Consider the following 13,493-nt stretch of genomic DNA (forward strand, 5'->3'; position numbering starts at 1 on the left):
TAACAAACAACCCTTCAAAACCATTCGAACTTCGCTGAATATAAATATAATGTTACGTATAGGTGTATTGTTTTGCTAATTGTATCGATCACAGCGTGCGCAGCCTCCTTCACTCGATATGTTTATGATGTGAGGCTGTAATTCATATAACCATCGCTATACCCTGTAGCCTGTAGTACCATCGATAGGGATATGCACATATGTGGTTAGACTTTTATGATCTTTACATTTATTATTCAGGCATAACGCGCGCTAAATAACGAAAAAATATATTATAAAATTAACATTTTAATGACTCTCTCCGACTAATAAAACTATGAAATTAGAAGTCGACCAACGTTTACCCAATATTTAAGCTTAATAAAAACTAAAAGTATATTTTAATATTGGGCCAAGCTATATTTGGGATAAAATATAGTATTATATAATTATGTTTCAACAGGTAAACAACAGCGTCAACAGATTAAACATCGTCATATTTTGATAACGGTTTTATTTTTAACCGTTTATCGAAAAAGAGAAACAAACTTACAACCGATATTTTATAATTTCACAATTTAATTATCACTGTCCTAATCCTACCATCAGTTTTATTTACAAAAGGATTGAATAATTCAAATGTATTCTTTAAATCATTATAAACATATTTAACACTTAAATACTACTTATCATTAAATATTATAATTTTATAGGCGCTTTAAATTGCTTAAACGACAATGAAGTATTTTTAGTTTAAAATTTAACTAGGAACAGACAATATTTTAATTAATAAGGATCAAATATTTATGTTTTTACACAATATTTTATACAAGTTTGAATATAGAGGCATGAAAATACAACGTCACGTGCAGCATGGATCGATAAAGCTGGAGCCCGGCGCGATGTTATTGCGACGTTGCCGATCTTATTTCGTTTTGTTTGTTTGCACTATCATAGTATATAAGCTTGATGTCCATGTATCTAGTCATATAATTTTATAAACTATGTTATCATAAATTTCGTTTACTAATTAGTATTTTTAAGAGACAGCAATGTTTTTGGCAGCATATTTAAAATTTTCTACCACTAGGTACTTTGCTGTTGAGAAATGCAACTGTTATAAATAAAGGGAAAAAAGGTTCTCATTTAAGCAATATTTACACTAAACATAACCTATAATTCGCAGTAACTAGATGATTTTATGTTTTAAATATGAGGTTTTTTTGTAGGTATCCACTACTTCGCTACTCTTATTAAAATATTTTTCTACTATTAGGGATGGATTGTTATGTTGTTATGGTGACAGTGATCCTATAAGTATCTCTATGACTGATCATATAAAAATAATCGAGTATCAAAGCACACGTTCATAATCGTAAAAGAATATCATAAAGAAGACTTAAGTGTATTTATAAGTCGATCTGGTAGTGCCTGAGATTAGCGTATTCAATCAGAGAGATCATCTAGCTTAAAACATAAAATCTAGCATATTAGTCCTCATTTGCAACTCGTCTTAGTAATACTGGCTATTAATTTGATGTATGTCGTCGCCATAGAGAAATATTTAAAAAATTTGAATATAGAAGGGAGAATGACAAATTGATTCTTTTAGAATATAACCGTGTGAATAGCTCTTTGTATTATGTAGTATTTGCCAGTGTCGTTAGACTTAATTGTATTTTTTAAAACAGCTAATAAAACACAGAACAGATAAATAAGTGCTACAATGGCCAATGCGGACTTTAGAAAGGATGTAATGCCGGTACGCCCAAGAAGCGTATATACAGCACATTCTTATAACCAGGTGACAATGTTCGATTGTTTTAACTATTAACTTTTTTTATATAAAATAGCACTGGGACTTGAAATGTCCTTTATTTCGTGGTACCAAAAATCCCTTGACTAAATAATCCAAAAATATTCTACGAAACAACAATAATATTAATCATTTATATATATGATGGACCTATGTACCAATGCGTTGAGATTTCCTATTAAAAACAGATATCCTATAAGTGCCTACGAATACAAATATATTGTCTTCATTTAAGTACTTTAATCGAAAGAATTTATAGGATAGTCAATGTACCGAAAAAAGTCAATTCAAGTCAAGTCAAATTGAAGCTCGCAGATTAAATAAAGGTTTATAAGTGAACCTATTACCTACGCTAAGTGTGAAATTTCACTAACCAATTACAACGAATAATTCAAGAATTCAGTTTCAAATAGTTAGTTCGTCATATAAATGACGTTATCACGGAGAGAGATTACGGGCGTGGTCTTAAATAAATATTTTTGATAATTATTGCAATAACATTATTTACATGCATAATAATGTTTATAATTATAAACTCGTATAACGTATATGTAAATATGATATAATAAAAATCTTGGCTTATCACTCGTATCGAAACAAAACAACAATTGCGTGATGGTTGAATATTCTATCCTAGTTCATTAATAAGTCAGGGCTTATGAATAATTTAATATAAAGCCTTGAAGGTAATAGTGGTAGGCCTTTGCCAATCCCGTCTTGATAGATACCATTCCCTCATTTCATATTATATCGCAAAACAGTAGTAGAAAGCTTGTTGTTTCGTTTTAAAGGGTGAACAAACCAGTGTTGACTACGGACACAAGGGACATAACATAGTTCCCATGGTTGGTGGCGATGTAAGGGATAGTTATTATTTGTGACAGTGCCATGGTAAACATCGGGTGACTTATTTGCCAGTCTGCCTCCCAAATTAATTAATTATGTATTTAATTAACTAATAAAAAAAGTCATACGTAAGTTGATTTGTAGGAGGAAACAAGTCTATCAACGTTCCAAGATTACAGTAAATTCCTGGAGGGTGGTCTCGGACAAGCTGAACTTGTCGGTGCTTCAGGCTGGCAGCCTCCTTGGAGAGCTCCGTTGCAACGCAAAGCGCCCTTCTACCCGGGAGATGACATCTTTCACGCTGACACGTGGCGAGAATTGGAGGTGAAATAAATAAATAAAAAGTAGTTGATTGAGTTGAGTTGATAAATGATTATATTTAGATGAGTTAATATAATCAACGAACATAATATTTGGTAGAACCATGCACCAATTAACAAAATCAATGCAACTGCAACCGTTTTTTCATGACAGTTACAGGTTGTATTGGTAGTATAGAAATGATATATATATATATATATAGGTACTACTTATGTACCTACTATCGAAAGATTTCTTGGATAATACAATAGCACTTGATTGTAATGTAAGTAATTACCTACTCTTCGTCTTACTGACGTACAAATATACGTAGAGTTGAAACAAGATATTATGACTTAAAGCTTATATGATTAGCTCACGTAGTTCACTTTATTTATAGCGACTATTGTTCTTCCTAAAACCTTAGGAGCCACGTCGGTCGCTATGGTAGCGTGCGTTGTCTATGGACAGAGGTACTTATATTAATATTTGGCGGTGAATAATATTAAGCCTATTATTATCATATTATTGCATTTGAAGTATGAAGGCTTCAAATTGGAGAAGAATAAATAAAAAATATAGCATATACGATTGTAATGTAATCAATGGTGCAGTTATAGCTCGGACATGATGAAGTACAAATTAAATTTTGTTTTTTAAAATTGTTAATTTAACTTCTTTAAAAGGTCTTGCTTAAGTTTTTTCTCGTTTTTTTTTCGTTCTTTGAATGAATTTGTTAAGCGACGTCAGAGGCAGACACAAGTAAATAATTCAGTAACCTTGATTCTGTTTACACTTGGAAGCGCCTTTATACTTAAAATTGCTAAAAGGAAGAGCGACATTAGAACTTTAGTTTACTAGTTAGCTAAGCAAATTGAAATGAGAAAACCAATCGAACCATGAGAATATCGAAAGTTCACCAGCTTTCTAAAGGTTCTAAGGTTTATAGTATAATAATTTTCGCCACGTTTAATAACTTGCGATTATGTAAACTAAGTATAACATATATTATAACGTATGATTACAAAAAAGAATTGATAATATCAATCATAGGTTTTAAAGCGGTAATCAACCCCTTTAATCTGGTTACCTTAATGGATCGAGACGGCGAAGCAAAACGGTTTTTGGATTAAAAGCCAATCTCTAAGTGCAGATAAGCAGATAATGTTTTTTATTTGTACCGGTCAGGTTTGGTCTATTATTTTTTATGTCATTGGGAAAAAGATTTTTTTTTTATATTCCGCTTAAACAGTCTAAAGTGCAAGTCAAGATCGCTCGCGTCTTGTGCTCGCTTATTCCGCTACTTAAACATGAACTTACACTCTCGTGTACATTTTCTACGCAGACATCTTATATACAAGTAGGTACCTACCATAACTTTGATACTGTCTACAAGATATCCTATTTTTTAAATGTAGTTAGTTCAGAAAGAAAAGGTCACTGTCTGCCCACGATTAAGTAATTTTGATCAATCAGTTAAAATGTAACTCCTATGTGGCATCATGTCGAGGAGTGTTAGATGGAATAATACGCGTAGGTGTAGCATATAATCAATATATTCAAAATGTGATCAGCTCTGCGCGCTCAACGCTTCCTTTCACTTTTAGGTTACTGATGGAATGGGAGGCGCAACCTATAATGTTTCCGTGACGCCGCACGGCACTGTCTGTATGCGGTTAAGGGATCGAGTTAAGTAAGTATTATAAACCCATTGTTCGATGCACCGAAGACTTACCTAAGTATTACCAAATATTAACTAAAAACCACGATTTTTAAATTATTATCGTGATAGACGAAATCTGTTTGTTTGTTAGAGAATATACACATTTTATGCCTGTTCAACCAATTTTCGCAATTTATTGAAGTGTCCAACAGTTCTATTCATATTTTATATGATGTCATATATAGTTATACTATCTACTAGTATAGTCATATGGATAAATGTTTTATAATACAGTTTAGTAAATAACTTACCTATCAATAGGGTGGATATGACCATCGACGGGGCTGTGCGTTTGACTAACGCTAAAAATAATATAATACTTGCGTTATCTCGTTCTGGAGCCTCTGCCGCTCTCATCCACCCCAACGGCCGCGTCTACCAATATGGCTCCAGGGTCGAAATTCAAGCGAGACACCAGCAAGGAAACAACAAGTAAATACATTAAAAGTATATTATTGTTAGGGCTTTGTTAGACGTATATATTCGTACATGACGTGTATATTCACTCGTTGTTCCTTACATATTTTAATATTATTTTTATAAATTTGTACCTATTTTTGTAGAAGTAAAGATAAATAAACCTATGGATCTGTATAATTACGTCCGCCCACTACTATTAGCCGCCCACGCGGTTTATCGATTCAAAATATAAAAGGAGTTTATTGACATTATTTTATGTAGACTAAAAAATATATCTTTACCTAAAAATACATCATTTTTTTATAAGAACCATATTTCGATTTTTTTTTTGTAATGCTTAGTAGTCTCATCACAAAAACAGACATTGGCGGGATAAGATTTTTTAACATCTTACATAGACAATACGCCACTAAACTATGTTGCTTGGCATGTAATGACCCTGGCTCATTCACCGTAAGTATTGATGTTTGGCGATATAATATTTGATGACTTTTTTCTTTTTCTGGATATGTGTAAAAATGAATAATAGTACAAGAGCCGGGGCTTAATAATGTAGTACAATATACTAATAAAAATAACGTGTCAACATTTGCTACATCGTAATGCCGTGCCCTCCACACCCTCTTTGTCAAGGAGCTGGCGGCAACGCAGCGCTACCCTAGTGGCAGACGCTTTCTTAATATTTCCTAATATGACACAATTAACACAATAATTACTGTCTGGTCGCCATTAAGAATTAGTGACAATTGAACAAATCAAATATACATATATAAGTACTTAACTCCCGAAGAAACTTAAAGAAACAAATATAGGAACACTTTGTTTTAGTGGTATGCTGTATTCACAACATTTAACGTACAAAATGCAGTAAAATAATAAATCGGCGAATAATTACAAGCCTTTCTTCAATAAAACTTTTCTGTAAACTGCACTAATGCAGAGTGTACAACTGCAAATAAATCATTTAGTTTTAATCTAAGTAGCTCCAAGGCTTTCGTAAATATTTTATTTTCCTCGTAGCTTCCATTTCCATTAAACTCTAAGAAAATATTCAAAGAAAGAAGACGGCTGTAATGGTAATGTAACTTTGATATTATATTAGATTTTAGTTTATGGAGCATATTTTTTTAAATTTACCTTTTGGTATGCCGATGACCCTAACCTTTCCACACACTGCACCAATATAATCTCATTTGTAATTTTGTGTGCTTTTGTATGTATTGGTCTCACGCTCACTAAGACATCTCAAAACGATGTCTGCACTTGTTTACAACGTGCCGTAATCGATTTTTCAACTAATAAGATAAAAATGCGACCGTCATAACCGAAGCTTAAGGGCCAGATAACGCATCCTAAGCAAACACGAAGCATCAGGATCGACTCACGACACAGCCGTAATTGTGAGATCTGCAGTTACACAGCAGCGTTGCCTCACGCGCGACTGTGGCTGTATCATGTCACATGAATAGGGAATTACAATAAGAAATATTAATACTATTGATACGGATTTTAGTCGACGTACTTTTTCATTTATAATACTACCTCGCAAACTAGGACTGTACCTAACACGGAAATGTTTTTTATATGAATATATGCGAGTAATTCGCTTATGATGGCTTTTATCATGGTAGACTTTTATCATTTCAGATATTTATAAATGTTAGATTAAAGGTTTCATGTATTTGTTTTAGATGTATCATGTAAGACAAATACATACTTTCAACAAAATATATACTTTCTTCCTTCAACTTTTGCATTTAACAAATTGACATATCGGATCGATCCGATCTGGGAAATTTGAAAAAAGAAAATAGTGAATGTTGGTATACATATTATATCGATGCTTGCTCTCGAGTACCAAACGGAGACGCATAGATTGCAATTTCACAAATTACCATCGCTTTATAAAATATAAATAGATATCGATTGATAGTTATAGAACATTTTATTCTAAGTTATGTCCATCCAACGACCCATTTACCTGTTAACCTATTTAGTTACAGTTCCAACCACTATTCACCTGTTCAACTATACAGTATACACCCACTCACAATCCAGTTATTCAGTGGTCCACTTATATATTTGTCGGTATTAAGTCCAGATTTTTTTTTTCGTTTGTAAATTAATTTTTAATTTATATTTTTTGGAAAAAGAGATCCTGAATTAAATTATGTAAGAAATTAATACAAGCGTCAATAGCGCAATGGTTTACGGGCCGCCTGGCGATGTAAAAAGTCGCAGGACCGATCCTGACCCCTTGGGCTATTGTCGTCCCCACTCCTGACATAAGTGATGAACTTAAAAGGAGGGGTAAATAGAAATATTAGTAATTTCTTAATTAATTCGGGGCATAGCTAGTATTCTTTAAAAAAAATACATTGATATTATAATATCTACACATATGCGGCCCAAAAATTATAAATTACATAGCAATGTCAAAGTACTAATAAATATTTCGGGGCAAATAAATAAAACTAATTTGTAATTGTTATAATGGTCATTGTATAAAATTCTTATTGAAATATCGATGATTTGATATCAAAAAGGTCCTGTAATTGTTCCTGTTCCTGAATTGTTACAAGTGTTCGCAACAGTAAGAAGGACCTACATTTACTCTTCGACTACGTAATTGCGCGAAGTTGCTGAGTAATGTGGAAGTTGCACGTCCGATCTTGACACGTTGGGCTCCTGTCACTTACAAGCTCAAGTTTTACGCTCAATCGTAGAGAGATGGGAAATATGTAATAGTTTATTGAAAAAAGGTGTTGTCAGCATTAAATATTTATAAAATAAGTCACAGCAAAATATCATGATAAACATGATTATAATCTGTATAAGTAAGTACTACTTATTTGGTTCAGTCGTGTATGCAAAATATCACTTCATATGAAATATTTTATTTTGTCTGCTATTATCATTAATTTAGAAATATTTTCTATATTTAAATCGATGTGTAATCATTGGTAACTTCAGTATCAACTACAAATGCCAACTACATATTATTAGAATGGAAACGCACCGTTACGTTCAACTGTGAGCCGTATAGAATATTAACCTTTTAAAATTTCCGAATATTATTTAAATGGATTTTCACCAATGTTGACGTACTGTCATATGTGTTATTATTTATTTTGTATTGGACAACATTGTATCATTAAATATTTCAAATGAAGCATTAATTTGGCTCGGCTTTTTCATTTTCCTATTTAATTGCGTTTCGTGTTCGCTTTGAAGTATTACGATCCAATGCACTGCAACACTCATTGGACTTCAATTAAAAGTCAAAGGGATCGCTACCGGCAAATGCCGATATATAGACATGGCTTTTCGCTTTGTGAAATTTTCTCTTTTAGGTCTGAAAAATGCAATTAGGCTAGGTACACATTTTTAACACAATATTTGCAATATATATTTTACTTACTAATAATTATTCAATCTTTGTTCTTCATTTTAATTTTACTATGAAAATCATCAATACAAATGTTTTTTTTTAAACTTTTCTTATGTTACGAATTTTATTTATAGGTATGCCAAGATGTGGTACAAGGGAGTGTCATTCACAGCAGAGCAATGTGCGCTGGTGTATTTAGTAGACGCTGCCGGAACACGCACTACAACTGACACCTTCCTCGACATGAGTCAAGATTTCACGCTTAACGTCTTCTACAAGTAAACGATGTTTACTCCATACTGTAGCTGTAGTGAATTATATTTTTGCTATGCTAATACATGTATTCAACTGTGCGAAGTTGGTCACTGTAATATCTTTTTTTTTAATTTATGAAAAGTATTTTTGATTAGTTACCAGTTTTACAAAAACAGTTAGGGTTTGTGTAGTATAAAGTATTATAATATTATTAACCAATATAGGACACAAGTTTTTGATCAAGTGTAAAGTTAAAATAACTTAACACCCGACTTAGCACGGATTTAATTAAGGAATAACCGCGAGTAATTTTTTTTTAAACAAATTTATATTCACAAACAGAACTTTACAATAGGCCACGTATGACGCCAAGCGGTCTTTCTTGTTCGTCCACAATACACCTAATACTATTTAAATAAAACGTAAATAGTTTCTGATGATTTATCGAAGAAAATAATGAAATCATTTACAAGTCTTCAGTGTATTATGTCCCATAGTGTTGCCAACGTTCGCGTGAAAAGCTCGTAGTGACAATTAAACCTTTGATTCATAGAAAATATTTATAAAACTTATATCTTATAAGTTCATCCCTAAATCGATCAGCTGTCATACATGAATGCTACGCAGACATGATTTTGTATTTCAAATATAAAATCAAAGTTGCAAAAAGTTTTAGTTTACAAAATTAGTATGCCGTAGCTTAAGCCTTAAACATTTTTAACTTTAACGTAACAAAAACAGCTTTCGATACTGATTTCGACAGCAAATTTATTTTTTCCCTTTTATCAGAACGCCCGACAGTATCTCAAAGCGCTTTCATTGTGAAGCGTGTTTGCCCGTGCCACGGAGTCCAGACAATTGAGTTGACTCTTTTGTCCCAGTTTTATGCATACATTTTGCATTCAGAATATGCTTTTCCTAAAAATTCCGTTAAAAACTTCATTTTTTTACGCGGGTTGTGTTAATTTTAATTAATTTTTTGTACATTACTTCACTACATTTTATAAAACAAAGTAGCTTCCCGCTGTCTGTCTGTCCCTATGTAGGTATGCTTAGATCTTTAAAACTACGCAACGGATGCGTTTTTTCAACAGATAGTGATTCAAGAGGACGTTTTATATTTATAATACATGCGTAATATTGTAGAAACACTGATTGGAGGTTTCTATTATGATGTCGTAAATAAACATATTTTTTGCGCTTACATTGCAAACGATGGCTTGAACCCTACGATGGGTGAAAAAGATGGATCGAAATAATGTACTACGGTATTGTACAACTTAAAAAGGTCTACAATAAATCCGCGGTGGTCTATGTCTATCTCTTAGGGATAACCCACAATAACCATTTTTTATCCTTTACTTATTACGATAAATAATGGCTGATTTACGAAGCGATTTTAAGCAATGCAGTATTAATCCTTATCCAATTAAGTAAATGAAATACATTGTGCACTTAATATAGATCAGTATGGCCCTTTACAGCATGTTATTTAAATGAATATTTTGGAAGATATTACAGTTAGGTACATTCTGTTAGTATATTTAGTATCAGCATTGCACTCATGCGAGGCACGGTCGGGTCGCTAGTTGGCAATTAAAGTCTTTGATAATTTTTTTGAAGAAAACCGACGTCTTCTACTGAAATATAAATATTGTATCATAATAAATAACTGTCACCAGTGAATCTCGACACGGGCCGTCATACGTGAACGAGGCGCTGTCTCTTCTCCAAGCTGTGCAGTATTGGCTCACTGATGATGGTACCGATAACTGGATCATTAATAATGTCCGAGTCAGCCAGACTTCGGATGGGCTGGTTAGGTAAACATGCATTTATGATAATTAATGATATTATAGCAATATAAGTACATTGATTTCATCAAAACAAAAAACCTGAATTTGGTCACGCCCTTTATTCTATTTGTCTTTGTATGATCGGAGAAAACTTTTTTGTGTACTTATTTAGTATTTGCACGATCACCTGCAATGAGGCCGAATTTTTTATGTACTTGTAACCAGTCGTGACACCTATTTGAAAGTAAAATAAAAATATTCTCGGGTTTGACGACGAGAACCATCTCAAGGTCTATTGAACCTTCATCGTTATTATACCTTTTTGAAGTTGGTTGTTGGCTTTTGGTGAAATGCATGAGCGTGTACCGATCGAAATAAAAACAGCGTTATAACCACATAGGTAGGCTCGGCATCCAAATTACCACCATAGCCAGAGGTTCGCTGCTATTTTTAAGACACCAGAGTAACCTGAAATGTGAAATGCGCCAGCACCTAGTGAAAAAAAAAGATCAAAAGTAAACACGAAAATATATTGACTTAAACAAAATGGGCGATCCGATTCAATTTTGAGTATTCGCCTGCAGACGATTGCATTACGACGATGCATTTATTTTTACAATGTCGAACAAAATATATCATTATAGGTTGCGCACTAATTAAATTATTTTATGTAATGTTCGAATCTGAACTGTTAAAATACAGGCGAATGCCGCACTGATTAATAATTTAGGATCTGTGATATTACCATTTAGTACAAGTCAGGTAGCTTGATACCTAAGCACTGGATTTCAGTGGTACCCTTATCCCGATTTTATAATGTTCGTATACTAGAAGGTTACGACTATGGAATAAAAATGGGTCATAATACCTAAACAAAATAATATATTGAACACTGATTGAGCATATTTAGACAAAATAAATCTGTATAATGAATTATTTTAAAATTAATTTTCATTGAATTGAAACAAACATGTAGTTTTATGTATACTTGCAAAAAAATGGCGAATAAAAATATGCTGTATGGTGGTAGGGTTCATCGCTGCAGCCACAAATATCAGCTGCGAACTAGTCCAAGCAATGGTTCTGCCTCTATCACGAGCCCCTTCCTCCATTGCACGGCCTCTCTCGGACAGACGCAGCATCTCTTCGTACGGTGAGAAAATGCTTTTTTATTTGAATATTTTTTTAAAACAACTGTTGTGTAAACTATATTTAATTTTATATAAATGTTTGTCAGCATCAATCAAGTCATCAGATTGAATTAGGACTAATCAATAGATCAATAGGCAATTGGTGTGTTTGCGGCCCTTGGCCCTTTTTATCTTATTATTATTCGTGCGATGAGGTTATGAGCGTATTCGAATCGATTCGAATTCGATGTTCAATATTGTTACAATTGACATAAATAGCAACTCAAGAGGGAAAGTTTAATATTGTACTCGACAAATTGCAAAATGTATTACAAATTGATCACAATTATAACTTTGCAGGCGCGGAGAAAGGCGTATGCATTTTGATGGAAACTCCTTTATAGTTCGCAACGCTGGCCATTCTGCCGGCTTCGACGACAAGAACCAACTCAAGGTCTATTGAACCTTCGTCGTCGTTTCCAATACCTATATTATCATAGTATTCAATTCCAATCATTGTCTAACCAATGTTGTACAGAACTACGCAGGCTTTTATATCTGCAACATTATATCTATTACGTACGTCATGTAACTTTTGGTTAGCTTGAAACTAATGTACGAGCTCTACAAAAATTTCGGGTGTATGTGTTTGTAATATACTAAGATATTGTAGTTGTTAGTAATAACCGGTTTTCTCTAGTCTAATTGCCGATGTAAATAGGAGCATATGTCGCTTTGTATGAGGTCTGTATGTTGATGTCTAAAATTGGTCGGAATTATTTTTTTGTAAACATTTTTAATTTGACTAAATGTCACTCTTGGTAGTTAAGAACTATGACCAAAGACTCGCTAATAATTAGTATTTTTGGTGAAAGCTGTTTAAAATGAGGTTGGTGTCGCTTTAGATGAATGTTTATCATCGGAAAATAAAATACCCAATGCCATCAGATGAACTCCCAACGAAATCGCTTCCACGTGCAATGCTGACGAAGTGTTCGATGTCAATATAGCTGAACGTTTCTCCATTAAATATTATTAACAACTATAAATATATATATATACGTTTTGAAAGTATATGCTGCCAAGACCATTTGTTCCGCTATATTCCATAAGACTGTAATAGTGAATAAGACTAGAGTTATGTTAAGTGTTAGATTAATCAATGTCCCGTAACGTGTTCTATGATCTATCATTTTTAATTTGTATTGGTTTTTATGATTTTACCACTTCGTAGTTACTAAAGAGTATTTATATTATCCCCATACGTGCAGTTGATACTTTTCGACATTTTATTTAATGCGTTGTTTGCACAAGCGTTACGTAAAGTCTGATTTCCAATGTTTTGGTTGGGTTTTGGATTACTATAACTTGAAATTTTTTCACAACGCATTAAATTGATACGATTGCCTAAGTGTTATTCCGAACTTGCTTATACATAATGTATTTCTCAGTACTAAAGATAACATGATAGTTTAAAGAGAATTTCATCCTTTTACAACAAACATGTTTAAATAACCACAATACAATAAACGCTTCTTGGCAGTCAATTAATGTTTTATTTAAAGATATTTTCAAGATGCACGACTTACCCGGCTTGCGACATTAGTTTCATTGGTCACAAAACATCAAGTATGGAAATAATTATCGTATGTTTATCAAATAAACATTTTTTTGTGATATTTTCGTTTATTTCTTTAATTTATAACGTCGAACAGATATCTTATAAAGTTTATTTTTCAGTATAAAAACCAAGACTTAGATGACAAAAGTGGTTTTTATCGATTTTGTTTTCCGTACATCGATTTTTCTAATGAATTTGAACTTTGAGAGAGAGCAC

At 32.8% G+C, this 13,493-nt stretch overlaps 1 protein-coding gene across 1 annotated transcript; it reads left to right on the plus strand.

Moving 5' to 3' along the window:
* Window positions 1-1,576: 1,576 nt before the first annotated feature.
* LOC113404090 (uncharacterized) lies at window positions 1,577-13,203 on the plus strand. Its single transcript, XM_064220387.1, has 8 exons — window positions 1,577-1,783; window positions 2,786-2,965; window positions 4,549-4,634; window positions 4,926-5,096; window positions 8,610-8,753; window positions 10,413-10,553; window positions 11,557-11,679; window positions 12,017-13,203. The coding sequence occupies exons 1-8, from the start codon at window positions 1,706-1,708 to the stop codon at window positions 12,117-12,119; spliced, it is 1,026 nt and encodes a 341-aa protein (XP_064076457.1). The 5' UTR covers window positions 1,577-1,705; the 3' UTR covers window positions 12,120-13,203.
* Window positions 13,204-13,493: the final 290 nt, after the last annotated feature.

This window comes from Vanessa tameamea, chromosome Z (genome assembly GCF_037043105.1).
Source record: "Vanessa tameamea isolate UH-Manoa-2023 chromosome Z, ilVanTame1 primary haplotype, whole genome shotgun sequence".
In the NCBI taxonomy this organism is placed as follows: Eukaryota; Metazoa; Arthropoda; class Insecta; order Lepidoptera; family Nymphalidae; genus Vanessa; species Vanessa tameamea.